Source organism: Anopheles marshallii, chromosome 3, assembly GCF_943734725.1.
Source record: "Anopheles marshallii chromosome 3, idAnoMarsDA_429_01, whole genome shotgun sequence".
Classification (NCBI taxonomy): Eukaryota; Metazoa; Arthropoda; class Insecta; order Diptera; family Culicidae; genus Anopheles; species Anopheles marshallii.
Genome location: NC_071327.1, coordinates 82,524,486 through 82,549,303, shown reverse-complemented (window position 1 = coordinate 82,549,303; position 24,818 = coordinate 82,524,486). Strand labels below are relative to the sequence as shown.

The following is a 24,818-nucleotide window of genomic DNA, read 5'->3' as shown; positions in this document are numbered from 1 at the left end:
GAGTACGACGTTGACACAGCGAAAGCAACTCTATCCACCTTCAATGCCACACACCGTTACCATTTAAGAGAGCCCAACATAGGCCGCAATGCTCTTTTTCAACCGGTGAAGCTACCGCTGATGGGCAGATTGTGAAGACGACGGCAGCCAAAATCTTTCCACCTCGAAACTGGCAGGATCGGTGAAGGATAATGCAATAAAGCGGAGATGAACATTAGTCTTCATAGGACATACAGCATGGAATTAATTTTTCGTTAACGTCATAACAATATTCACAGCACTGTACACCGGGCTTCTGTCAGTCACGAGAGTCCAAAAAGTCGACTAATTCAATTATGCTGTATTCGATCACTTTTCGAAGAATTTAACCCTCTGTCCCTCTATATGCAAGAGAACTGCCTTTCAGCGTATTTTCCAATCCCTTTCGGCCCTTTATTCCCCAATGCAAATATCTTTTGGCCTACAACAGTAAGTTTGTGCACATAATACCATCGTTTCCCAGATGACCTTCTGTTGGTGTCTTCTCCGAAAGTACTCTGTGTGTTTGTGTGTGTGTGTGTTCCGCTAACATACTTGATACGTAACATGTTCCAAACCTACCCCAACAAACCCCTCCCCACAGGGAAATGACCAAGGACCAAGGGGGTTTTTTCTTGGAAATTCACTTGGAGCACAACAAAACAAAAAAATAGACTAAAACAAAGTACAACAAGCGTGAAACTTGAGGTTTCTGTGCGGAACATCTGTGTCAGCAAAACCTGTGTGACATACATCATGTGCAAAACGGAACGCCAACGGGGGGAGCGAGCAGCTAAGAAGAGGCTGTTACGGAAGGGTTTGTTCAAGCAAAAGAAGAAGATTCAATGTTATGTAACGATCAACTTCCACCCCCGTGGGAGAAAAGCCCCGGTATGACGCGAATTTTTACGAGCTGAAATAATATGCCAATAGGCGAAGGGACCGGAGTTGATAATGGATGCAAAAGGGTGGAGTTTTCGCTTCGCCACAAACTTTCGGACCGCACGAACAAAACTGCACAAATATTAACCTTACTTCTCCCAGCCTTACTTACTTGGAGGAAAACATAAGAAAGCGTCACTTATGTTGTGAATTATCAAAAAAAAACGTACAGCGAATGCTTGTGTTTCCCCTCAATGAGGGATTTACTGAAGGGAAATCGGATCGTCAAAACAAATTAAAACTAACGATCGCAATGCATAAACAAAGCCATTCGAAAAAAAGCGAAACAATTCAACAGAATAATGCGTAAGACATTATTTTAATTCGCTTGTTTATACACCTTCCAGTTCGATGAATAATTTAACGAGCGCAACGGTTTTCATTGTGACGGAAGGAACATGCACTGTGTTAAGGGAAAACAGCAGTAAACAAACGACAACAAATTTCTAAACAAATAAAGTGTTTTTGATTGCAGATGACAAAAAAGACACACTACTAACATCGGGAGGCTAAGCAATTATCTTCTTCCGATCGATGGTGCGAGTTAAGGCATCTGAAGAACCTAAAGCAATAAACAACTACGGAGCGTTCTCCGCCGGGGCGAGTTCCATGGGAACAAACAATCAGAACACAGCACAGCATGGATGGTGTTTTCAATTGGAACTTCAAACTACTGCCTACGCAAAGAGATTCACCAGCAAACGGTGGATACTAATTGAATTCCGTCGCTGGGCACATTCAATAGCAGAATCGCCCCCAAGCGATGACAGATTTCCACTCTGGCAAATGATCAACAACGATAGCCAACGAATAAAAATGGCAAAACATAAAATAACAATGCATACAATCTGCAAGAGTAGCGCCCGGCGCTGCGAAACAGCGTTGGTACCACCGTAAACCTGACCCATATCTGCGCGATGCATCTAATTAATTCTATTCCGGAGTGTAAACGCTGTATTGCTTTCGTGTTATGGTTCCGTCTAACTCGAGATGGTACTAGGCGGAAACATAAAAAAAAAACAGGATTTATCTACACTTTGTCCCTCGATCATCAAGAATGGCAATCACCCACGGCAAAGTTGCATTCCGGGTGCCATGGAGATAATTCTAATGATGCAAATAAACTGCACAGATGGTGCGCCATATTCGCTCGATGAAAACGTTTTGCCACTGTACGGAAGGATAAAGCGTTGCAGAACTGTAACAAAACCAACACTGAAAACGGACAACTTTACTGTTTTCCTAGCGGATGGAACAGAGCGAACAACATCCAGTAGAAATAGAATTTTCTCGGAAGATCGGCCCATTAAAAGCATTGCATTCGAGATTTGCACGTAATCGAACCATTTTCCATCGCCTCCGGCAAATAATGGAATCGTCGATCTATCGCAACAAATTGAATGATCCAACAGGGCGCGCGTGTGTTTATCAAACCGTTCTCACCCGATTGCCCGCTAATCGGTGGTAATTACTGGTCACAAATTTACAACACGGACTAATGCCAATGGACAACGGACTGAAACACATCATGCTAGCGAGCTACAAATTGGTCGTGATCTTGCATGCAGATAGCGCAATAAATATCCCCCAAAATAGTTCCACAGCGAGTGAGATAAATGGTGATAATGTCATAATGGCTCAGAGCAATAGAGATATATGCATTTAGCTGTTCAAAACGAACCATTGGCGGGCGTTATGGTGTGAAAAGAAGTAAATTCTTCCCAATGGAACACATTTACAGCTATAGAATTGCAATGCAATGATTGTCTTTGTGATTGATGCATTTAAGCCATGGATTGTTAGGTATCTTTCGCATCACTTGCCTTAGCCGTTAGTTTCCGGCTTGAGATATTACATCTGGAATAAGTTTGGTTCAAATTTTTTTATTGGACGAACATCTTGGACCATCGAGCCATGAGTGGCGCAAGTCGGCTGACTCCCTAGAAAACTCGGTCGAAAATGGTTATAAAACCAGATAAAACTCAGACGTGGCTTAAAGTTGCTAAAATGCAGTAGTTATGCAAGAGTTTAAATAGACCCAAAAACCATTACCTTTGCTCATCGACACACCCCCGCGTGTAGGATGCTTAGTGTATTGTGGTTGGAAAACAGTGGTGGTAGTAGCACCGTGGCCACTGTTGGATTTACTCCGAACGAGACGCTGCCGTACCGTTTCGTACCGACTGTACAGCGTCACGTCATCTGGCTATGCTGCACAGACAGGTAGTTGTAGTAGGCTACTGCCGCTGGTAAACTATGATGGCCTTCGCTCGCTGTGGCCGCCGTTGCCATTGCAATAAGATTGCCCCACGTGCCACCAGGCATTTGTTGGTGCAGCAGAAAAATGGTACGACTTATCGTTGCCGCTACTGCTGACCGTAGTCGCAATTCCATCATCACTCGACGAGTGACTTACACACATACGCGCACTCTCTCGCACACATACACGCACCGCACGGACACATGCACCGGTCGTGCCTGAATTGCGCGGAATTAAATTACTATTTCTATTTTAACACTCCTTGCCGGCTGGCACTCCGTGATGTCACTCGCGCGCCGGGGGAAAGATCGAGCGACGGGTTAGTGGAAAAAAAAATGCGACTAACGGACGCAGTGAGACACGGACATATTGCACTGCTTTTCACATACACAGCACCGTACACACTGATCGAGCTCGATGAGCTCGCGAGCCCTTTTTTTCTCACTCTGAGCTCACGGATTTTTTTAAACGGATTTCGATTTTAACTCACAGCTTCACTTCACCTCACGGCCTCTTTATTTTTTCGCTGCAGGCCTGCTTCTTCTTTTTCTTAATCGCCACTACGCGCGATCACACAACGCTTCTTCTATTTCTTCGCTTTGTCGCACACACATACACTTTCATCCCCATACGATGAACTCGCAGCGAGGCGGAATGATGCGCGAGGTTGATAATGCAAGCTCAGTGCTTTGGATGCCTCAGGGGGGGGAAATCACGATCGCACGCACGCTCCCACACACTGAGACACCGCTTTGAGACACACAGACACTACACACACTCAAAAGTGCACGCACGAATAGCCACGATCGGCCACGATCACGGAGAAATGGGCAAACAAAATACACCGAGCCACTTTCGATCCAGGGAATGGGGCAGCATGAGCGATGGTTATGAAAGTGGTCGGATGCGGGAGGGAGGGGTGGGGAGGGGGTGGCAATTATCACAGCGCTCACCTACCACCACACAGAAACGCACAAACAGAACGGTGGCATCGATTCATCGCTGCCTGCAGTAGTTTTCTTCCTCAACACCACAATCTTTTCTCTCACTGTACGGTCCAGCGAGGCGATTTCACCGCTTTCGTGAATGAAAAGCAAATTGTGAGCGATCACCTCCGCGCTGCTCGCACACACTCACACACCACTGTTGTTGCTCTCACGCAAACACACGTTACGCCAGGCGCACACGGTCAAGTGTGCGCATTGCTCAATCAGGTTCTATTGCTTCGCTTCTCACCACCACCACAGCCACAAAGCGACGTTGCTGTGGGCGGACGAGCGACGGCGACGGGGGTTTGGCAATAGACAATTAATTAGCTGCCAAATGTAAACTCATTCACGATCCGTGTCACGGCGTAATGACGGTACCTAAGTCTGCGGAACACTCACCGGCAGATGGTGATCACACATTTGCATCGCATGCTGTGTGGTTATGCTCTAGATGCAGCCGGGAATATAACAAAAAAAAACTTCTTTAAGTACCCCGTGTTCTAATCACAAAAACAACAACAGAAAGGCACACACACACACACACTCAATTGAATCGTCTGTCTCGATTGATGTCGCACTAAACTGTTCAGTGCATTTGTTCTTGCACTGGAAAACAAAGCAAAATCACCCAATTCCAAACTCCAACTGTTGGCATTTTCTTTGCCGTTTCTTCCGCACTGTCTACATCGTTTGCCCTCTCTTTCTCTCACACTCTCTCGTACTCATTCTTGCAAACACGGCCCGGAACGTGTAATGTTGGAGCTGTCTTTCTAACTGTACTTTATGTTCACTTCGTTGCGCGCTGTCTTCTTTTTGACGGTGAGTGCGTTACGCTTCTTTTTCGTGTTGTTGTTGCACCTTCTTTCACTCCCGTGGTCCGAGCCTCCTCGCGCACTTGCTACAACCGTACTGCACACATACGCAAACGCACACACACAAACACACCAGAGTATGCTGCCAAATTTACATCCGTTTACGCATTCGACGATGATTTTACTTGACTGTTGGTTGTTTTTCCTCCTTTTTCTTGTTCACGGTCGCAAATTCCATTGGACTTTATGGTTGGGTTTGTGAGCAAAGACGCAGCCCCAACGGTATCGACCAACCTCTCGCGACCGCGGTTTTACACCAAGTGCGTGACGATGCGAATACGAGACTGCGAGAGCCGATCGCAGCAACCCAAGGAACAATATTTACCCCGCAACTACCAGTTCCACACCGGCTGACTACACATGCTGAGCTGCTCTTGCTAAGATATGATACCTATCCCTTTCGTACACTTTACTGCTTTTTATAACTTCTCGCTCTTCTGAGACTTTTTCTTCCGCTATGAATAGCCCATTACCGTATGGCATTAAGCAACCATCTAGAAGAGCAATAAAACAGTGCAGTGAAAAGTGTGTGTGTGTGTGTGTGTGTGTCTCTGCGGTAATCAATTTTAATTGTGTTCTTATAATAAATGTAATGAAATCTCAACTGAAGCACTACAAAATGTGCATCAAACAATATAAAAAATGATGCATAGCGTGGAAGCGCAGCCGCACGGGCCCTGGCTATTTCCTTCCTCCTACCTTCACACCCATACGATGGGTGTGGGTAACACGCCCAACAATCCTGCTATTCGGTTCGCTGTTCGGCCCAAAATGGGCCAATCTTTCGCTTCGTGCCAATTTCAAAACTGCTCCTTGGGATCGCGGCAAGAACAGGAGCATTCACCGATCGGAACCCGAACGCTGATGGCCAACGGTTTGGCAGGTTAGACACTGTCCAAAACAAGTGAAATTGCGTGGTATAATTGGCACACCAATCAAACCTTGACAGTCAATACATTTCGCAGTTAAACCATGCAAATTTTGTAAATTTCACCTATTTTTAAGTATTAAATTAACTAAAAGTCGCTAATGTTTTGGCTTATTTTCTGATTCATTGTCGAGACCAAAGTGTAGTCGCTACACGGCCTAACCATGTCGAACACCAACACTACCACACTATGCAACACGCACACCATCGCACCCACGCATCATCGGGAAACACGAACTGCTCCTCCCAAGCAGCGTCCGGCAATACTGACACGTTCAATACTTCAAGTTTTACCCAGTCGTTCAGCAAACCTGCGAATGCACTATGGGATTTCCTACAGACAGGGTTTTTGCTACAATTGTGCATAATAATTACGTTTGTAACACAATAATTATGTTTGATGTAAAGTGACGCTTTCCAATCATTCAAAAGCAAACCTGATTGTATCGGCTATTGAAAATAGCTTCAAAAACAATACTCCTCCTGCTATCGAACTTCATGTTGGACAGCATTTTCCTGATCTATTCTCCACTGTGCGCAATAGCACGGAAGCATTTGTGCGAAAACAGCATTGACAAAGAACAAATGAAATCTCGCAGCCAAAACAAACCCGACTCACATTTGAACAATCGCACAATTCGCATGATATCTGCGGAAACGGACCGAGGGAAGTGCCGGAGGAGCGGCCGAGTGCCGGTTGTAATCGATATCAAATCAACACGCGCCTAACAGCTGATGGCGGTTTGAATGTCAAATTGGATTTGGGGAGCCACTGGGGGGTTGTTGAAGCTAGGAATCAATCGCATTCCATGGCTGTTTCATCCAAGACGGAATGTTTGTAATGCTCTGACATGTTGAAGCATAGCGCCCATAATGTGTCATAAGCTTCGCTCCGTCTCCACGAATCACAACGAATCTCCTTCCTCCGTTTGGATTAAATCGACTTTGGAGCTAACTTTCACTTCTCGTGCGAAACCATTCGAGCGAGTCCAAAGTTTCGCAGACCAACGCGAAGAAGTGGCGGGATGCCTGCTAAAAAATGATAAGCGCAGAAAAAACGGGAGATTACGATGTTTGCGACGAAACGACCACAGGGTTTACTTAAGATATTTACATTCTCTTTGTGGAGCCCTGAACATGCATTCCTGGTAGATCTTATTACAGCAATTGTTTCGCATATTTTTCAGCTCTAGTAAGATTTGTTGCTCGATTTATGATGTTTTCCGATTTCTGTGGCTCGCTCATGATTAGTTTCAGGACCTTTCCTGACTGGTTGCGTCTTGTGCTACTTCTCGCTACTTCGCATCTTCAGAATCTAGTAGACATGACTCCGGCTGCCCGACATAGGAGTGACCGAGAGCACTAGTAGTGAGGATAAAGCGAGCGAGACGGTGGACTGCGCGTGAAACAAAACCGGGTGAGAAGTAGGCCATGACGCTCTCGTAGCGTTTGGCAGCAGGAGAAAAAATAAACGAAAACACATCCACACACTCTCACCGTATGGTTCGCTTGGATCGCGAAACGCCGGAACCGGCTTTTATGGGGTTGGTGGAGAGCTGTGTATGTGTCAGGGGGGGATGTTTTTTGTTTTTGTTCAATCAACAAACTTGCATCTTGTTCAGCATTGTTTCGGTTCGCACGGGCCACGTTCTCCCTCACTCAAAGGTACATGGGGCGCTGTAGCCCCATGTATTGTACACTCATCTCGCACACCACAGTGTAGTGGCTCACGTTCAACCGTTTCTTAACTGACCTCAATTCCGTTCCCTTGGCCGAGCGAGAGAGTGAGCGAGAAGAGAGACAGAGAGCACGACCAGAATCGCCAAACCGGTGTAATAGCGCCGCCGAGCCAACAGAATCGGGCCGAGGTTTTGGGGTCGGGGAAAGCCGTATAATGAGAATAATGGACACTGGCTGCGATTTACAGGTGACGGACGCACTGCACTGGGACGAAGACTACTGCTGCGCGCGAAGAGTTTTGCATCTTTGGCTGTAATCAAACCCAAAACATCCGAAAAGCAGAGTCTTCCAGCTGAAGTCATTCGGGGGCGACTGCTCCAACGCACCCGTGGGGTTCAATAAATAATTTATGACACACCGCGTCGAATCGGTGCACTAAACTGGTTAGCCGTGTTTACTCATTTATGAAAGGCGCCAAGGTCAACGCGGAAGATGAAGTGAAAAACACGGTCGGTCTGTCGTCTGCAGTACGTATAATGAGCACTTCAGGTGTCCGCACCTCATTCTGAAACTGACCTCAAAAGAAAAGGGTACGCTATTACAACCACTTTATTTGCATTCCCTGCTTATCCTACTTTCGAACCGATTTCCAGTGCATTACACTCAGCAACTGGTTTTTGGGGGAATTAGAAAGGAATGCTGGGACGACGGTGGACTGAATTCTGGAGAAGCAATAAGCCATTCGATATTCCATCCCTTCCCGATTGCGTTGATTTAATTTTTCCTTCAACTGGTTTTTGGGAAGGATGATCCACGGCAAGATATTCAAAACCCACCAAGAGAACATGTTTGGTATTGTGGAAATGAGGTGGAGTTGAAGGAAAATAAAAGCAGCGTCCCTTTAAAATCTCCTGCAGAAGATGCGTTTCTTGCCGTACATTAAAGGATTTGACAAAAGAAACAAGTTTTTTTTTTCTTGCTCTCCCCATGGCTAATGGGCCCGGCTGCTAAAGTTTCGTTACGTTCGGTTTCCCTATGTTGTGCAAGGTGAAACCTTGACGACGAAGCAAACCCGCGGAAATAGAGGCAGTAAGAGGTAGCCGAAGAAGCAGTGGTATGAGCGATGGCGGAAGAAGAGAAAGCTTGAAGGTGGCGAGACGAGGGGCTGAAGGGATCGAAATTCATTTCTAGGTCAGCTACACGTACCCGCCGGCCAAGCCAAGAAGGATCAGCGTGATTTGAAAACGAAATTGTAATCCCAGCCGTGAGCGCAAAAGCGAGAGAGAAGGAAAACATTCGAGACTGAGGCGCGTGAAGGTTAGACAGCGTCATCATCATCGTCATCATCAAAACGTCATCGGGCATGTGTCGATGGTGTTTCGTTGCTTCTTGTTGGCCGTTTTGTTGTCCTATCGCCGTTCACCCGGGCCTTCGCTTGTTGGATTGTTGGATTGGAAGTTGAAGTTTTCGTTGACGTAATACGAACGATGATGCCAAACAAACGCCCGGGAACGATCATGAAAAATGGACAGAATGCTTCCGATCACATTGTGCACGTGTGCAAACAATCTTGAACAATAGACATAGCGGGGCCCAACCAACATATTTACTTATTCTATTTTCTCACACAAGACAGAATGGAGACCTTTTTTTACCAACCCACCCCCCTTTTTATCGAGGACATTCGGGTACTGCCAAGGGGGAAGGCATACCCGGGAAATTGGGCCACAGTAATTTAGGCCAAATGCGAATACTCCTTCCTCCAAACCACGGACCACGGGCGTCGGTTACCTACATTTTTCCGTTCTTTGTCAGAAGCTGAACCCGAATGGTCAACGTGTGTAAGTGTGTGTGTGTTTGTGTGAGTAACCGAACGGAATGAGATGAGAACGTGTATTATTTGCATGTTAAATAGCGGAAATTTGTTTTATTTATGGCTTTTTAGTGCGAAGATTCACTGACGTAATTATGCAAAGCGGGGGAAAACACATTACGGCGATCATGCTCTGGACAGCAGAGGACGGTTTGGGGACGGTTTTTACCGGTAAATTGTGTAGAGCGTTTGTGTACAGGCGATATGGAAGCATATCTACCTTTGCAACGAGATGGTAAAGCCGATTTTAACTAGAAATTTGTTGAAATTGTGTAATAAGATTGCTCATACGTGCTCATCAGAAACCCTTGTGCAGGAGATCCAGACGTAAATAGGGAATCGATGGATTTCGGGATGGTCTTCCCTGGAGACACACCTGGCCTTTAAAAAATCGTGGGTGCTTGGATGGATACGTGGTAAAACATAAAGCTGGTAGCCCTCCATCAGCACAGCCACATCCAAGTAGGTCTGGTTCGCAAAATGCAAGATGAGGTGAGAAGGTTTCCGGCCATACCGTCGTTATTTCCCTGTTTTCAACTTCCCGTAACCAATACACCCGTATTCGGCGCGCTTCGAGCTGACGAGAAAAGAAAAGTTTTGCATCACCCTAGCTTCGCGGCTCAAGTTTCGTAACCTCACCGCACAAATCGTCATCGTGCCATCCAAAAGGAAGCGAATGATAGTGGAAGGAGAAAAATCAAGAAGAGAAAAACTAAGCGAAAGAGGAACCACGGATCACGGTGTGATTGGGGAAGGCGGGAGACCACATAAAAAAAGAAACAAGCGAACAAACCGGAACAAGAAACGGGAAAGTTGTTTAACCACTTCTCATCTCGCCTGGACGGCCATTACATCGGTGGGGCGGAGTAAGAGCCTCCAGCGCTACCTTGCCCCAGCAGCATGCGATACATATTGTCTTTGAAACCGCACGATTCCAAAACGCGGTGGATGAAGATCGCGAAAGTTACCGTTAGCGAAAAGCCCGTACTGGACTACTTCTCAGACGTTTTAAGAGGTCACATACGCGCGTTCGGTAATAGCAGTTGTGTCTGAAAGTGAAGCATACGACGGGCACCATTTTATGATGCCCTCGCCACGAACCTGCACAGAATGGGGTTTAGCAATTATCGAAGCACGGATTATTCGGATCGCCAACTGGAAAAGAAATTCTAGACAAACCAAGAAACTCAAACTTGATGACGGTTGTGGGTCTGTTTTATTCAGTTTCACTAATTCACTCTCCATTTTATTTTTTTCACACTACCAAAAGTACCAATTTCCGATGCCGAGTTCCATGGCACAAGATTTGAATTTCCTGATGGACATATAACTTGCAATGTAATGTACAGAAAAGATGGCCTGTGAGTGGGATCTCAGGAAATTTCAACTTTAAAACGTTGCTGCTAAGTCACTTTAACTTCTGCACTTGATTATTCTCTGGATTACTTACAAACCGTGTGTCGCAAATTGGATGATTCGGATCTTTGAATTTCTTTTCCATCACGATACATGATCGACCTTGTAGCAATGATTGTATACCGATTACAACAAATTCCACTATCCTCGATCCACATCTGAAGTTCTTCTACTCCGGCTTGGGTAAGACACTAAGACTGTGAGCCTTGTAGCATGACAGCCATAACATTTGCTTGCTATACTAATAAGGTAAAACCGTTTTGTCCCTACGGATATCCTCAGAATTGAATGCGATACTTGTTCTCTACCCGCGCCAAACTGTTGCCCCGTCGCTGTTGCTGACCGCCGACCGAACTGGACGTTCCTCCGACCATCTTGTCCAGCATGGACGGTTTCGGTGGCAGGGAAGCGGTTGACGCCTGGCCAATCGCCGACGTGGCCGATGAGTTTGCGGCGGCATGCAGAATACTGGAGCTCGGTAGCGAGGATGAAGTTTTCGGGTGGTGTTGCTGCTGTGCACCGTTTCGCACCGGTGAACCTGCGTGCGGGGAGGGAAACTTGGCGAAGAATCCGTGATGGAACTGTTGGACGGTCTGGGCCGTCGGCATGCTGTGGTAGTTCGAATGCGATTTGTTCGATTCAACGGAGGTGGAAGGTTGATGATGGTGCTGAAGAAAACGGGGTGGCGTGCGGGAAGCCAGCTGATGTGGATGATATCCCGAACCGGCGGGATGGGGCTGGGGTTGTGGGCTGGATCGGGCCGGTCCCACATTCGAGTGATTCGAACCGGACGAGGCAGAATTCAACGAGTCGCGTGATCCGCTGCTCTTGGCCATACCTCCAGCAACATTCGGCTTACGGCCCGTATTTGGCAGAAGCGATCGCTTCAGGGTGCCGGAGTCACCGGAGCTTTTGCGTGACTGAGACGACTGGGAGGAGCTATTGTTGTGCCGATGGCCTAGTGAGCTCGCAACCGCTGTAGGACCGGTCGGCGATGGATCCTCCAATCGTTGGTAGTTTTTCGTCGAAGGATAGTCACCGGATGGTCCGGACGATCCCGTACCAGATCTGGAAGATCCAAAGCCAAATTTGGCCACGGATGGTTGTGTACCACCGCCGGAACCCACCGTTGTCATCGAACCGTACGATTTGTGCTTTAACGTAGTGCCACTCTGGTAGTCCTTGGTTAGCTGTAGAGTGTCCTTCATTTCAACGTAACTTCCCTTCGCGGGCGAGAACTCACGACCGGACCGTTTGAGGCTGCCCCCACCCTGGCTGGTACCGGAGGAAGATGCCGGCGATGGTGGTGTTGTAGCGCGTGTTTTCTTACCACTTTCGCTTCCTCCATCACTTAGCCGTCCGTACTCGATCTTGCGCGGTGGTTTCAAACTTCTCGGAGGTCTTGGCAGTGCGCTCGGTGGCAGAGAAGATCCACGCTGGGTAGCCTGTTGCGAAACACCGGATAACATCTTTGAGACCTATGCAAGAGATGCGATTAGTCCGCGGTCGATAAAACCATTGCGTTCCTCAATCCCCACCTTATTGCCGTTACTGGAGACAACTGAGCCACCGCTGGAAACATCACCCGCACCTCCCGATCCTCCAATGTTACTGATGTCGGTCATGTTTTGTCCCACGGCTTGTGACACGTGTGCCAGGTTGCCTAAGGTTCCGCTGGATGAACTGCTGCCACCTCGCAGTTTCTGCGAGCACCGGCCTTGTTTCTCCAGCAGCACCATATCGTCCGCCTTTTGACCACCGCCACTACCTAGCTGATCACGCTCGGGAGGTTGTTCCGAACGTCGGTCCGATCCAATATGTGCCAGATTCTGGAGATAAACAAAAATTTAACCTCGGAACAGACGTGGATCATTTGCAACGAGCGGTCCGTTAGCATACCTGTAGAAATGTTTCACTATTGTTAGTGGACAGTACAGACACTTCGTCGGCCAGCAGCGATTGAATCGGTTTCTTGGTGGTCAAGCTTGGGAAGCAGCAAAGCCCTCGCTGAGAATGAAAAATGGAAAATGATCCACTACCATTATTACGTATACTACGCTGGTACTACCAAATGAGGACCATATAGAATGCTTACCCTGCAGCTACGTTCAGTGCCCTTGATGGCTTCAAGTAGAACAACTTACCTGATCCCGAGTAGCAAATTGCAAAAAAAAAGACAAATGCACAATAAACAGCACGCTTATTAGAGACACAAATCGTGATTGATATTAGGTTGCATTAGGAACATTATGTCATCAGTTAATTAGGGCCATTTGGGCAGTTTTACTTTCCCAATTAATGTCACCTGTTGCTATGGGATTGAACCAAGTAGGCGTTATATACTATGAGCTGCTTTCGGTCTATGAAACTCAACAGGATTGTACACACGTTTGCTAGTAAAGATAAAGGTGTCATCGTACATTATTCTGGAAGTTATCGGTACACCTTCAATCCTGCTCATAAAATCATGTTTTCTAAAAACAAATGAAAGCACCAACCTACGAACATTTGAGAAAGGTATCGAACTTTTCTGTTTTTGCGTTAAATGGCAGCTTGGGAAGGAAAACTATATCGTTCAAAAACACAAATTCACACAGAAAACGGCATTCAACACGACACACGCACAAAACAAACACACAGCCTATTGGCATTTCGACCTCTTGTTTTAAATGCATCTGTTCTTGACTTTATTTCCTCCGTTTAAAGGTTTCGTATCGTTTCTGGAGTGTTTCCCTTTGTTTTCGTAGCTATTAAAACTCAACGAACCTGCTGTTCGGTATCCTGACGAGTGCAACTAAACGATCGTTTGGTATGGAAGCACGAAAACATATCTATTTAGAGCCATGGATGAAAAGCGATGACAACTTTTGAGGTAATTTTACTTTTAGTAGTTACTGCTACCGTCATGATCTACCGTCTTGTACGGTAATGAAGTTAATCGCATGTACTGTCAACACATTCCTCATCTACTCTGATCGCGATCGGTCGTGCTTAAACGATCGGTCGTCCTGAAGCAACAAATTCTACGCTAATTACCTGTCCCTCTAAACCTATAGTAGTCCTACCGCGCTCTGATAGCTCTGTGTATAGCTAACCCTTACGATTAACCTGCGGTTCGCCTGGCCCGCACTGTGGCTTTTTTATTATTGCTGTTGTCATGCAGTCATGCGGTCTCGCGGCAGGAAACCAAACGAAGCTAAAACCCAATTTAAAAAAAACCCTCTCCCATCGCCAAAACGCGCTGCGATACTTACGGCGATCCTCTTTACCCGTGGATTTCGACACCCTGTTCTCCGACCCGTTGGTTTGGGTGGAATAAAAGGAGCACAGTTTACAAATAAATTAGTTACACCGTTACATGCTAAAAAAAAAGGACACAAACACGCAGGCACGCGGTGCCCATCATCCCTGCCAGCTCGCCCGAGAGTAATTATTAAAAAGAAAGTATGTAAAACAAGCGAAAATCATAACTGGGCAGTAGCTTTTCATCACCCATTGCGCTTCGAGTGCTTCCTCATGTTTTTGTCTTGCTTATTCTCGACGATCGATCAACGATTGTGCTCTGGGCGCGACCAAAACGGAAGTCAGTACCGAAGTAAACCGGTGGGCTGCTGTCTATCTGCTACCATTGTTAAGAAATAAATATAAGCTATATAGGTACACCGCTAGTGCAAAAAAAAAAACCTTGCGCTAATTGTGCAACACGTCCGTTCATCTGCGCGTTTGACATCTGTTTTTCTTGTTTTAATCTTTGGTGTTGGCGGCGGCATGCATGCGGAATGATATACGGTATGGGAAGAAGGAAAGAATGCTAAAATGATCCAAGCAATTGCAGGGAGGCAATCCTCACGCTTAATAGAACGTTTCCGGTTCAGAGGAGGACGACGACGACGAATCGGTTGCGGAGGTGGAAACGTTCTTGCATGATGCGGCTAATTTCTTGCCATGGTTGCCATTAGCTGACCCGGACGTGGTATTGGTGCCCACGGATGCGGTGATCGCACCACCGGGAGATTTCTTGGTAGCTATCGCGGGTGTGGAGGTCGTTTTGGCCATGTTGTGATGATGTTTTTTCGTCGAGCTTGCCGCGGTCCCCGTCGTTGATGGTAGCGGCACCTTGCCCCGAAGCTGATGCGATTTGCCACCGCTAGCGGGCACACAAGACGAGGAGGAGGTAGAGGAGGAAGCGGTGCGTGTACCGGTAGGCTTTGATGGGTTAGTAGAGGCAACATGCAGCAGATTACCGTTGCCGTTCGCGTCCGTGCTCGAGCCCGCCGAAGAGGTGTCACTGGCCGTACCAAGACCGGACGAACCAGCCCGTCCTCCTCCGTTGGCGGCAACCGCTTTCAGCTTAGCCGCCAGTGCCCTTGCCTGCTGATTTAGCTGGCGCTGCTTCTCCACCAGCGACAGTTCACTCACCTTGCTCAGCAACTGCTCATCGAGTTGCTTCAGTTGATCGTCGATCGATTTACGCTGCGCGTCGTAGCTCTTGCTGTCGTAGATCGTGTGCTCACTGCCGGCACCGAAATTGGCCGAGCTGCTGTAGTTCGAGGTGGTACTGCTGCTACCCGGAGACGAATAGGCACCAACGGTACCGGGTCCACCTCCTGCACCACTCCCACCACCAACAACACCACCGGTTGGGAGATTCAGGGAGCTCTGGACAAAGGAGGAAGGATTGCTGGCGGTTGGACCGTAAGAGGACGCATAACTGGACACAACCGCTGCCGTTGCTGCTGGACCGTACGGGCCTACAACAACGGACGATGGGTCGAGCAGTGAGCCACCGGTACCGGTGGCTACATCGAAAGCACCGCTCGACACGTCCACGTACGACGCCTGCGAGTTGTACGCTCCCAGTGGATTCAATGCGAAGCTATCCGACGATAGGTTGTACGATCCGTAGGAGTTTGTCGAGCCGCCGTAAACTGAAAGCGGTAGAAATTACCAGAGAGAAAATAGATCGTGTGTTTGAAAATATGTTTGCGGATTAACATTCACCAATTGCCGAGCACATACTTTTCTGTCCCTGGTAGGCACGTATCATAGCGTCCTTCTCAGCGAGTCGGTTCTCCACCAGCTTCAGCCGAGTCTGTAGTTCCGTCACCTTCCGATTGGCTGCGTGTGCTTCGTCAAGGTAACGAATCTTTTCCTGCTTTGCCTCAGCAAGAATACGCTCCGTTTCCTGCGAGTTTCGCTCCATGGCCAGCTTGGCCACGTTGCGCACATTTGATTCTTCCAGATTACGCTGCTCCAGCTGGGCACATTCAGATTCCAACCTGCGAAGTTCAAGTTTAAACATTTACATGTATCAACATTACTGGGAGGACCAAGTAAAAATGACGTAAACTTCGTACTTACCGTAGTATTTGCGCGTCCTTCTCACGCAACTGCCATTTGAGGTTGTCCGTTTCGCTGTTAGTGCTGCTACCGCTTCGATTTGGCAGATCGTTATCGTAGTCGATGCGCAATTTTCGCTCAGCCTGTTCGCGTCGTTCACTTGCATTTTGCAGAGATTGTAACGCATGTTGCAACTGTGCACAGCGCTCCACGTATACTTGCTTTTGCCGACACTGGAAGAAGTGATGTTGAAGAGTTTTAGATATAGCAATGAATCCTCTCACGCCGCTTTCCATCGTACTAACCTCTTCCTCGAGACGTTTCAGTGCCGTGTCGAGTACGTTAATGTGGATGCGCTGTTCTTCGAGTGTCGCGTTTTGTGCCTGTAATTCGATGCATTGTCGGCGATTGGCATCGATTAGCGATTTGTCTGCAAAAGAAAATTATCGGGTAAGCCATAGACTCAACTTTATGCAACCCTTGTATACGTACTTTGATTCACTAGCTGCGAGATGAGTACGTCCTGTTGCGTTCGACCGAGCTGATGATCGGAGGATGCATGCAGTTGGCTCTGGTAGACCTCGACCTGATCCCGGAACGCTCGGTTTAGCTCCTGCAGCCTGCGGCAATCCTGCTGCAGCCGTGTACGAGCCGCTCTTTCCAAACGCTCGCGCCGATCGCAAGACTGCACCAATTCCTCATGCACTCTATAGATATTTGCTATTTCCTGTTCCAACTGTTAAAACGATAGAAACGAACGTTACATAACAACCGTCTACCAACTGAAATTCAAATAAAGAGTACCTTTTGACTTTTGGCAACCTTCAGATAGCAATTGTTCAACTGTTGCTTGAGCAGTTGATTCTCCTTCACTAACGCTTCCACCTCCTCCGGATCGATGTCGTACATCCGGGTGAGATCGGGTTGGCTCTTGCTTTTCAACTTCGCATTGCTTTTCCCTCCACCGCCGGCTGTCGTTTCACTGCCCCGCCGACCTTGTCCACCCTTGTTTGCCATCTTCTTCTCACCGTCCATATTGGATGCCGTTGAGCCGCCACTCGACTGCTGGCGACTGTTGCGCGCATTAGCGCGTGACAGCTTCACCTCTTTGGCCAGATGCTTCAGCACGTGGCTTTGGTTAATGTACTCTTCGCTGATCTCCGATATATCCTGCATCGGGGCATTCGGGGCAGCTTCGCCGTACGAGCGTGGTCGCTCCTTTTTCATGTACGGTGGCGGACTGCCGGCATACTCGCGCCCGGAAGAGGCAACCGAGCTGTAGATGTCATCGTGGATGATAAGCGTATTGTACGATGACTGCGAGACATCCATCGAAGAGCGATTCGAGTTCGGTTCCTTCAACGAGTTGCGATTCGAGCCAGCCATTGAGCTACGGTTCGATGGTCCATCCGGACCGGTACCGATATTGGCGTACATGCTGCCACCTCGTGTTTCTGAGATACTGCGGCTACTGCTGCCACCGGTCGGCGTGGCATAGCGCGTTGAATCCGACGAAGTGTTCGAGGAAAACTTATCTCCAATGAATCGTCCTGCAAATGCGGAAGATATCCGTGAGTTAACCATACACGATGGTAGCATTTTGCGTTCCAATACGCTTACCTTGGATCTCATTCACCGGTGTTATGTTCCCTTGCAGATTTTCTTCACCCTGCGGCTCAACCCGAGCATGGCTCAGTACGTACCGTTCCTCGCGTGACAAATTTTCGTTCGAGGTAGAAACATCCGTATCGGATCCAGACAGACTGCCGATGGGTGACCCAGGATACTTTGGTAGTCCGCTGGAGGTTGGCGGTGTTTGTGGGCACGGTGGCGGTGGTAGCATGGAAGCACCGGATGACGTCACCAACATCGGTGGTCGCATGAAAGGAAGCGAAGGCACCTGTGGCTGCTGCTGTTGCGTCGTCATTGAGGATGCCGTTTGGTTGGCAGATTTCCCCGCACCGTTCGATTGTTGCTGCTGAGGACCTGCACCGGATATGTACTGTGAGTACCGCGCGGCTCCTCCATGGGACATTTTTCGTAAACCACTGATTTCAAAGGACAATCACAATCGCTTACTTTGGCCCTTTGGTTTCTACACGTTTGTTTCTTGCTGGTTGTTGATTTATGATCTTAACAAGTTGATCACATTCGATCAGCCTACGGCGGTAATACAGTGTTTCGTCTTGATTCGTTTCATAAACTATTTCAATTAATGCAGCATTAAGGGAAGGGGGAATTCACTTCACTGGACACATCCACACACGGGTCTCGTTCTCGTTGGCACTATATTACTTCTTTAATTTATTCGCAAAATTCGCGTATATTTCGTGAAGAATTCTCATGTATGTTTTATGTTACAAGTATGGTTCCATCCTGAAAAAAAAAGAAAAATGGTATGTTAGACCAAATCAAACACAAAGATCTTGCATTGCAGTATATTATTCATGTGTGGACTAGCATCATATTAAAGCCGATCAAGAACAGCTTCAGAATGTTTACGGGAATTGCGGATTGGTTCTACGTGCTGTTGCGTAAACCTGTTTTTGTTGTGCCACCAGTAACCCCACAAGATTTTCCGGGTATTCTTCGATGTAATTCGTTAGAAGTTGTTCGATATTATTGATTTCAATTTCAATTTCGATCAATCGTCACAAGTTTTAGCGGCTGGTTCTTAAGAGGATATGCGAGAACTCAGAGACTAAGGAATGAGACTTTTTTAGTTACTCCACAGGTTTGACACAAACTGCTCAACTGCCGCTATTTGCTATAGGACTGGCAGCTAGTGTCCATGTGTCCTGATGAGGATTACAGGCCCGGCACACCATATTTTGAACATAAACTTTATCGGGTAAATGATAACAGGGGTATAACTCCGGATAATGCTGACTCGGTAAGCGTATTAACACATGCTCCACACGCAATCTCGCAACTCAGAATTAGACCTTGGATATTGACGAAAACATAGAACAAAGAACGAAGTGCGCATAGGGGGAATGTCGTGATAATCCCAAAAAAATCCTCTTAACTCGGCTACCCAATACCCAATGCCCAATGCAATAACAGCATGCGCACATGGCCACAATCTACAGCACTGCGTAGAGCACACACAGGGGAAAGAATGTTGAATGGTTCCCTGTTTCCCGTATAGCGAGCGAAGAGAAGGTAATAATAATGACACATACGGAATGGAATGCAGCCATCATCATGTGGCGCGCACGGTTAACTTCGGATCACACAACCTGTGGACAATGGTGGTAGTGCGCGTTGTGGAGCATATCGCAGAGCTGGGCCCTCGAGAGATGCCTTGCAAAATCGTGTGCAAATGCTCTGCTGCAACGGTGGTAGTGTGTCGCCGACTATTCGTCCACAGAAACGAGGTGAATTACACTGATGGAATGCGGGATGAAGGAATTTTGTTCCTCAACCACAGTGGAACACACTGGTCGCGCTGCACTGCATGCAATTGGAAGCAACGGTTCGCCGTTAAGCTGCTGATCGCCACTGGGTTCTCTTCTGCCCAAACTAATTCAATTTGATGTTTACATGTTTTGCGCAGGTGATTAGATTATCCACCGAAGGTTTTTCTCTCTATATACAACGGCAGCTTCTTACGCCAAAGAGTCGGCGTCTGTGTGTGCGTGTTGGAATGAACTTTAAACATTAGACAGCGAGAGAACGAACGAGACGGAAGAAGCCACACAACGAGTAAGAAGAAGAGCAGCTATGAATGGAATGTGCCTTCACACCCCGCCGGACCGTGTTCGCGTTTCTCCACTTCCATTCCTTCCCCACCAACACACATCACACAACCTTTTCTTTGCTTTTCTCAACCAGCATCCTCCCGTTTGCCGTTTGGTTTAGTGGTGAACCAAACGAGGTGACGGGGTGGGGGTTTGCTACGTACGAACTGCACTGTTTTTTTTTCCTCGCATTTGGCACAACATTTATCCTTAAAATTTGCACACTTTTTAGATGGACTGTACAGCTTTCAACAACGATCGCACCATTTTCTTCCTTCACTGTACGAACGATGCTGCGCACGCTGCTGGCGTATTATTACGCACAATCGCACAAATGATCGCGCGCGCGAGAAAGCCCCTTACATTTTCGCGCAAGTGCTGTAAAATGTACACTTTGTCCATTTGCTGGCACCATAGTAATCGAACGAATCACGCATTCCGTCGTGTTCGCTTGTTGTTTTGTACACTAGTTTCCCACTTACGTTGGTTGCGTAGAAGAAAAGCGATCCGATTTTCACTCCGGCATCGAAAAACGACAAACTCTGCGCCGCCGATCTAAAGAGAATTGATGGTTAACGCATACTCCGCCGGTGGCGCTGTGATCGCATGTTGAGCTAGACATATTTTTTGTTCGAAATATTTTTGTTTACTTTACAACGAAAAATGCCCATAATTTTATTCAAAAGCAAGTATGTAGTGTACTAAAGTTCTTGAAAAAATTCTGAGAATAAATAGGATAATCAAACGCTAATAGCTATTTACAGCATTTTTGAAACGTCGATGCACTTTGTGTACCGAAAACAGTTGTTTTGTATTTTGTTGGCCATCTTTCGCATCAACTTTGTCCCACTATTCAGTATGCTACGAAAGGAAACAAAGAAGAAATGAGAAACAACCAACAGCAATGCTCAGTGGGAGAGCATTTTCACTGGGGCGCAAAATGAAAACGTTTGAAGTTTGACATTTGCATTGGCGCAACGGGCACAAGCCAAACAAATCCATCTAGCAACAAGTGTATCGCACATATCTGCCTAATCGTCTTCAATTAAAAGAACTACGATTACGTAAGTACGCTGTTTGTGTGGGAAATTCACGCCCCCAAATGTTGGTTAAAAATTGAGTCAGGTTGTGTGGTAATGATTTAAATCACCTGTATTCATTTCAAAAAGAAAAGCATAAACATGCTATCGAGAACAGCTGCAGTGCGGCGCGCAAGCTTCCACATCCGACCTTATTCAAGCATAGACTATTGCCCCTCGGTTTCGATAGCTCGCACGTGCCACAAAACCAATATCTCAGCGGGAAGTATAGATGCAACACATCGAGGCTTGTTTCTCCATACGATTAATGCTAACATCCGATCGTTCGCCACTACCGGTAAGAGTGTTATGCCGCGAGGTAAACAAACGGATATGATAAGAACTGCATGCCGATTATCAGTCCTTTAGTACGTCAATCATCAGTAAAGCAAGCTTTTGATCATATTGTCGCATGAGATCGCCATTTTAAGCGAATGATAGACATGATGAATAGGCGCGTTCACTTTGTTCAGCTTCATGGGTGACCGCTAGTGTTTACCGTCAGATAGAACCGGTTTTTTGCTTTACGTCACTGTCTGGATGCTTTGGCTGGCACGCAATTTGGAAGACTATTTGAACGTCCAGTCTGCATGTCATTTCGATTGCAAATTTGTCGATGAAAGCATCTCGCTGATGGGGAACATTGTTTTGTTATTTTCACTGTGTACCGTGATGGTGGCAGCAAGCCCGAACGATTGCGGTGGGAATCGATTTGCACCGGGCTGCATCGAACCGCAACTCGTAGCCACCACTGCAGACATCGACGATCTGCCGAATCATCCCGAAAAGCTACTGATTGATGTGCGCGAACCGTCGGAATTGGCTGCTACCGGGCAAATACCAACCAGCATCAACATTCCGCGTAAGCTTCACAATATCGTGCAAAGGCGACAACACGATTTCAACCACTAGATTGTTAATGGCCTTTTATTGTTTTCGCAGTCAAAACTGTACGTAATGAGCTAGGTCTCAGTCCGGAAGAATTCGAAAAGAAGTATGGACGCAAGAAACCTGCCGCTAGTGATCCGATCATTTTCAGCTGTCGCTCGGGAGTACGTGCGGGACAAGCGGCACAAGAAGCGGACCAACTTGGTTACAAGAAGTAAGATATTGTGCACAGGTTTTTTATTAATTGGTTTTAGAATCTACAACGCTAATGTTTGTTTTTTGTTTGTTGTTTTTTTTGGCATAGCGTGAAAAACTACGTCGGATCTTGGTTGGAATACGCAGCTAAACATCACTTGCCAGTTTAACCTGTCTCACATTTGGTAACGAACTCAGCGTGAAGCTTGGAACTGGCTAGTTTATGGGGGTTTTTTATTCGATACCACCGTTAACTGTGCGCGCAGTTAGTTAAGTGAATTAAGTGTGCCGAATAACATCTTTCTTGTAATAAACTTATTTGAACTGCTGTTTGCATACTATCAAATCACGTGTGTAGTTAATTATAAGTCTCAAAATATATCATATCGAAGCGAAGCTTCTTGTTTTTAGCAGCAAGACACAAATTAATATAAGTCTTATCTGACAGTGCCGATAAGACTTTATCACCTAATGAAAACTCTAACTGTCTGGGGCGAATTTTGCTTTACTTCGTTTCAGTTGATAACGGACAGCAACAGATTTGGGACGGGTAACGTGTAGGCTAGCTGCAGTATAACCACAATGTCGATCGCTACGTACGAAGAGGTGTTGGATTTGCCCAACCATCCGGAGAAGCTGCTAATCGATGTGCGCAATCCGGACGAGTTAGCCGAGACGGGCAAAATTCCCACCAGTATTAACATTCCCCGTAAGTACGCACAACAGTCACTGATCAAATGTAATGTCGCTTTTGTGGTTAAATGCATCGTATTATTAAATTATTAATACTAGCGAAAAGAGTCCAGTTTTATCACAAACTAATGTTAATGTTCTACCATTGCGGTTTGCATATCAGTGGATAAGATAAAGCAATCTTTCGGACCCGAAACTAGTGGAGAAGCGTTTGCACAAGAGTATGGTGTGCCCAAGCCGGGTGTGGATCATTATCTTATTCTATCTTGTCGTACGGGTCGACGAAGCCAGATGGCACTCGAAGCGATTGCGGAACTTGGTTATCGCAAGTAAGCCCAACATTGTTCATCTTCCTTTTTGGGCTCTAAATTATACTAATATATGCACGAAGGCAACTAATCCAAAGCATCTAGAATGGAGCAGGTATATCATACAACCATTCGTGGCACCCCAAATTTCACATCATTTTTGCTTTGCGGGAGATAGAACGATGCGATCGAAGCTATACCGTTCAACGAAATACTTTACCTACCTCAGAAAAAAACTCACTTCCACTTCATCATCCAATCTAGACATTTATCCATCATTGTCCCTCTCGTTCCCCATTTCATTGTCTTTACAGTGTCTCAGCTTGAGGACGGTCTAAATCTCACGGATGAAGCGTTCAAGAACAAGTTTGGACGTGATAAGCCCAACTCAGGCACGGAAGTGATATTTCACTGCAAGATGGGTGGACGAGCGCAAAAGGCAACGGATCTTGCTTCTAGTCTCGGATTTACCAAGTATGTAGTGGTGTTGAGTGTTAAAACGAGAATATTTTATCACACGATCGCATCTCTCCATGAGCCGCACGTAGATCTTGATGCTTCGGAACTCATTTCTAGTATTACCGCTTGGTTGTGGTTCTGGTACACTTTGTTTAACCGAAAATCATACAAATATTCATTCTTTTATACCTTTTTTTCAGCGCTCGTAACTATAAGGGATCCTGGACGGAATGGGCTGCAAAGCAGGGAAAGTGAGAGCAGTGATTTGATTCTTACTTCAATATCTAAAGCAGAATGTGAACAAACCATTCCCAGTTTATTGTTTAATAAATCCAACTAAGAAAAAGACGCAACGTTCCACAAATGTTCAATCCACAGAAGGAAATGCTGCAAATGACAAATCTCGATGCACCATTCGCCTTTTTCGATATAACACGTTACACGGCCAAAGAATCGCTACGTTTTTAAGATTCCCGTGGAAGGCTTTTTGTTATCCTTCGAACCAACCAACGGTACCGAAAACAAATAGTCATCAGCAAAAATAGTACTATTTCTTTCCAGACAATTTAAAAGAATAAGAAATGGTACAACAATCGACTTCCGTTTGGCAACACATTCCGCGAGGGAATTGGTTTATTTGTGGCCAATACAAGCCATTTCACTTTTTGACGCTTTTAATCGTTTCATGGGGTCGTTCACGCTGTTCTTGAGTCTGACCCTTCGGAAGTTGCCCGACGTACTCCTTAATCGTTTCACCAGTTGCCTTTTGCTTGTCCATTTTGGAATATCAATTGGGTTTCGCTTCACTGATAATTTCCAGTAATAGTAATACACTTGTGTACTGATCGCTTGCTGGAGAGTTTGTAATGCAGCCACATCTCTTTCACTTGCATTTTATAGTCAAAACTTTTGTTGGATAACTCGAAGAAAATTGTTATGATATGTATATCTTATACATTGTAATGCAATATTTTACAAACAACCGGATATACAAACAAAATAAAACGCGTTTAAATGTATACACTGTTTATGCTATATCTTCTGTATTCTTTTAAATAGCGTACTTTGTTGTGGTCTCAATTGGTTGGGTGGCCATCATCGGTCTGTGCTTGGATCTTGCTGCTCATTTTTTAAT

General features: G+C 46.3%; 3 protein-coding genes across 3 annotated transcripts; 2 read left to right on the top strand and 1 right to left on the bottom strand.

The window, feature by feature from the left end:
- Window positions 1-11,256: 11,256 nt before the first annotated feature.
- Window positions 11,257-18,353, bottom strand: LOC128713534 (uncharacterized). The gene is made up of 10 exons (XM_053808395.1): window positions 17,939-18,353; window positions 17,123-17,868; window positions 16,811-17,054; window positions 16,624-16,748; window positions 16,340-16,551; window positions 15,998-16,257; window positions 15,398-15,906; window positions 12,878-12,985; window positions 12,517-12,807; window positions 11,257-12,456 (listed from the first exon to the last, which is right to left on the bottom strand). The coding sequence occupies exons 1-10, from the start codon at window positions 18,351-18,353 to the stop codon at window positions 11,257-11,259; spliced, it is 4,110 nt and encodes a 1,369-aa protein (XP_053664370.1).
- Window positions 18,354-21,242: 2,889 nt separating this feature from the next.
- LOC128715874 (rhodanese domain-containing protein CG4456-like) lies at window positions 21,243-22,393 on the top strand. Its single transcript, XM_053810791.1, has 4 exons — window positions 21,243-21,438; window positions 21,823-22,002; window positions 22,083-22,242; window positions 22,333-22,393. The coding sequence occupies exons 1-4, from the start codon at window positions 21,243-21,245 to the stop codon at window positions 22,391-22,393; spliced, it is 597 nt and encodes a 198-aa protein (XP_053666766.1).
- A 412-nt stretch (window positions 22,394-22,805) lies between these two features.
- Window positions 22,806-23,938, top strand: LOC128713258 (rhodanese domain-containing protein CG4456-like). Its single transcript, XM_053808115.1, has 3 exons — window positions 22,806-22,932; window positions 23,539-23,698; window positions 23,884-23,938. The coding sequence occupies exons 1-3, from the start codon at window positions 22,806-22,808 to the stop codon at window positions 23,936-23,938; spliced, it is 342 nt and encodes a 113-aa protein (XP_053664090.1).
- Window positions 23,939-24,818: the final 880 nt, after the last annotated feature.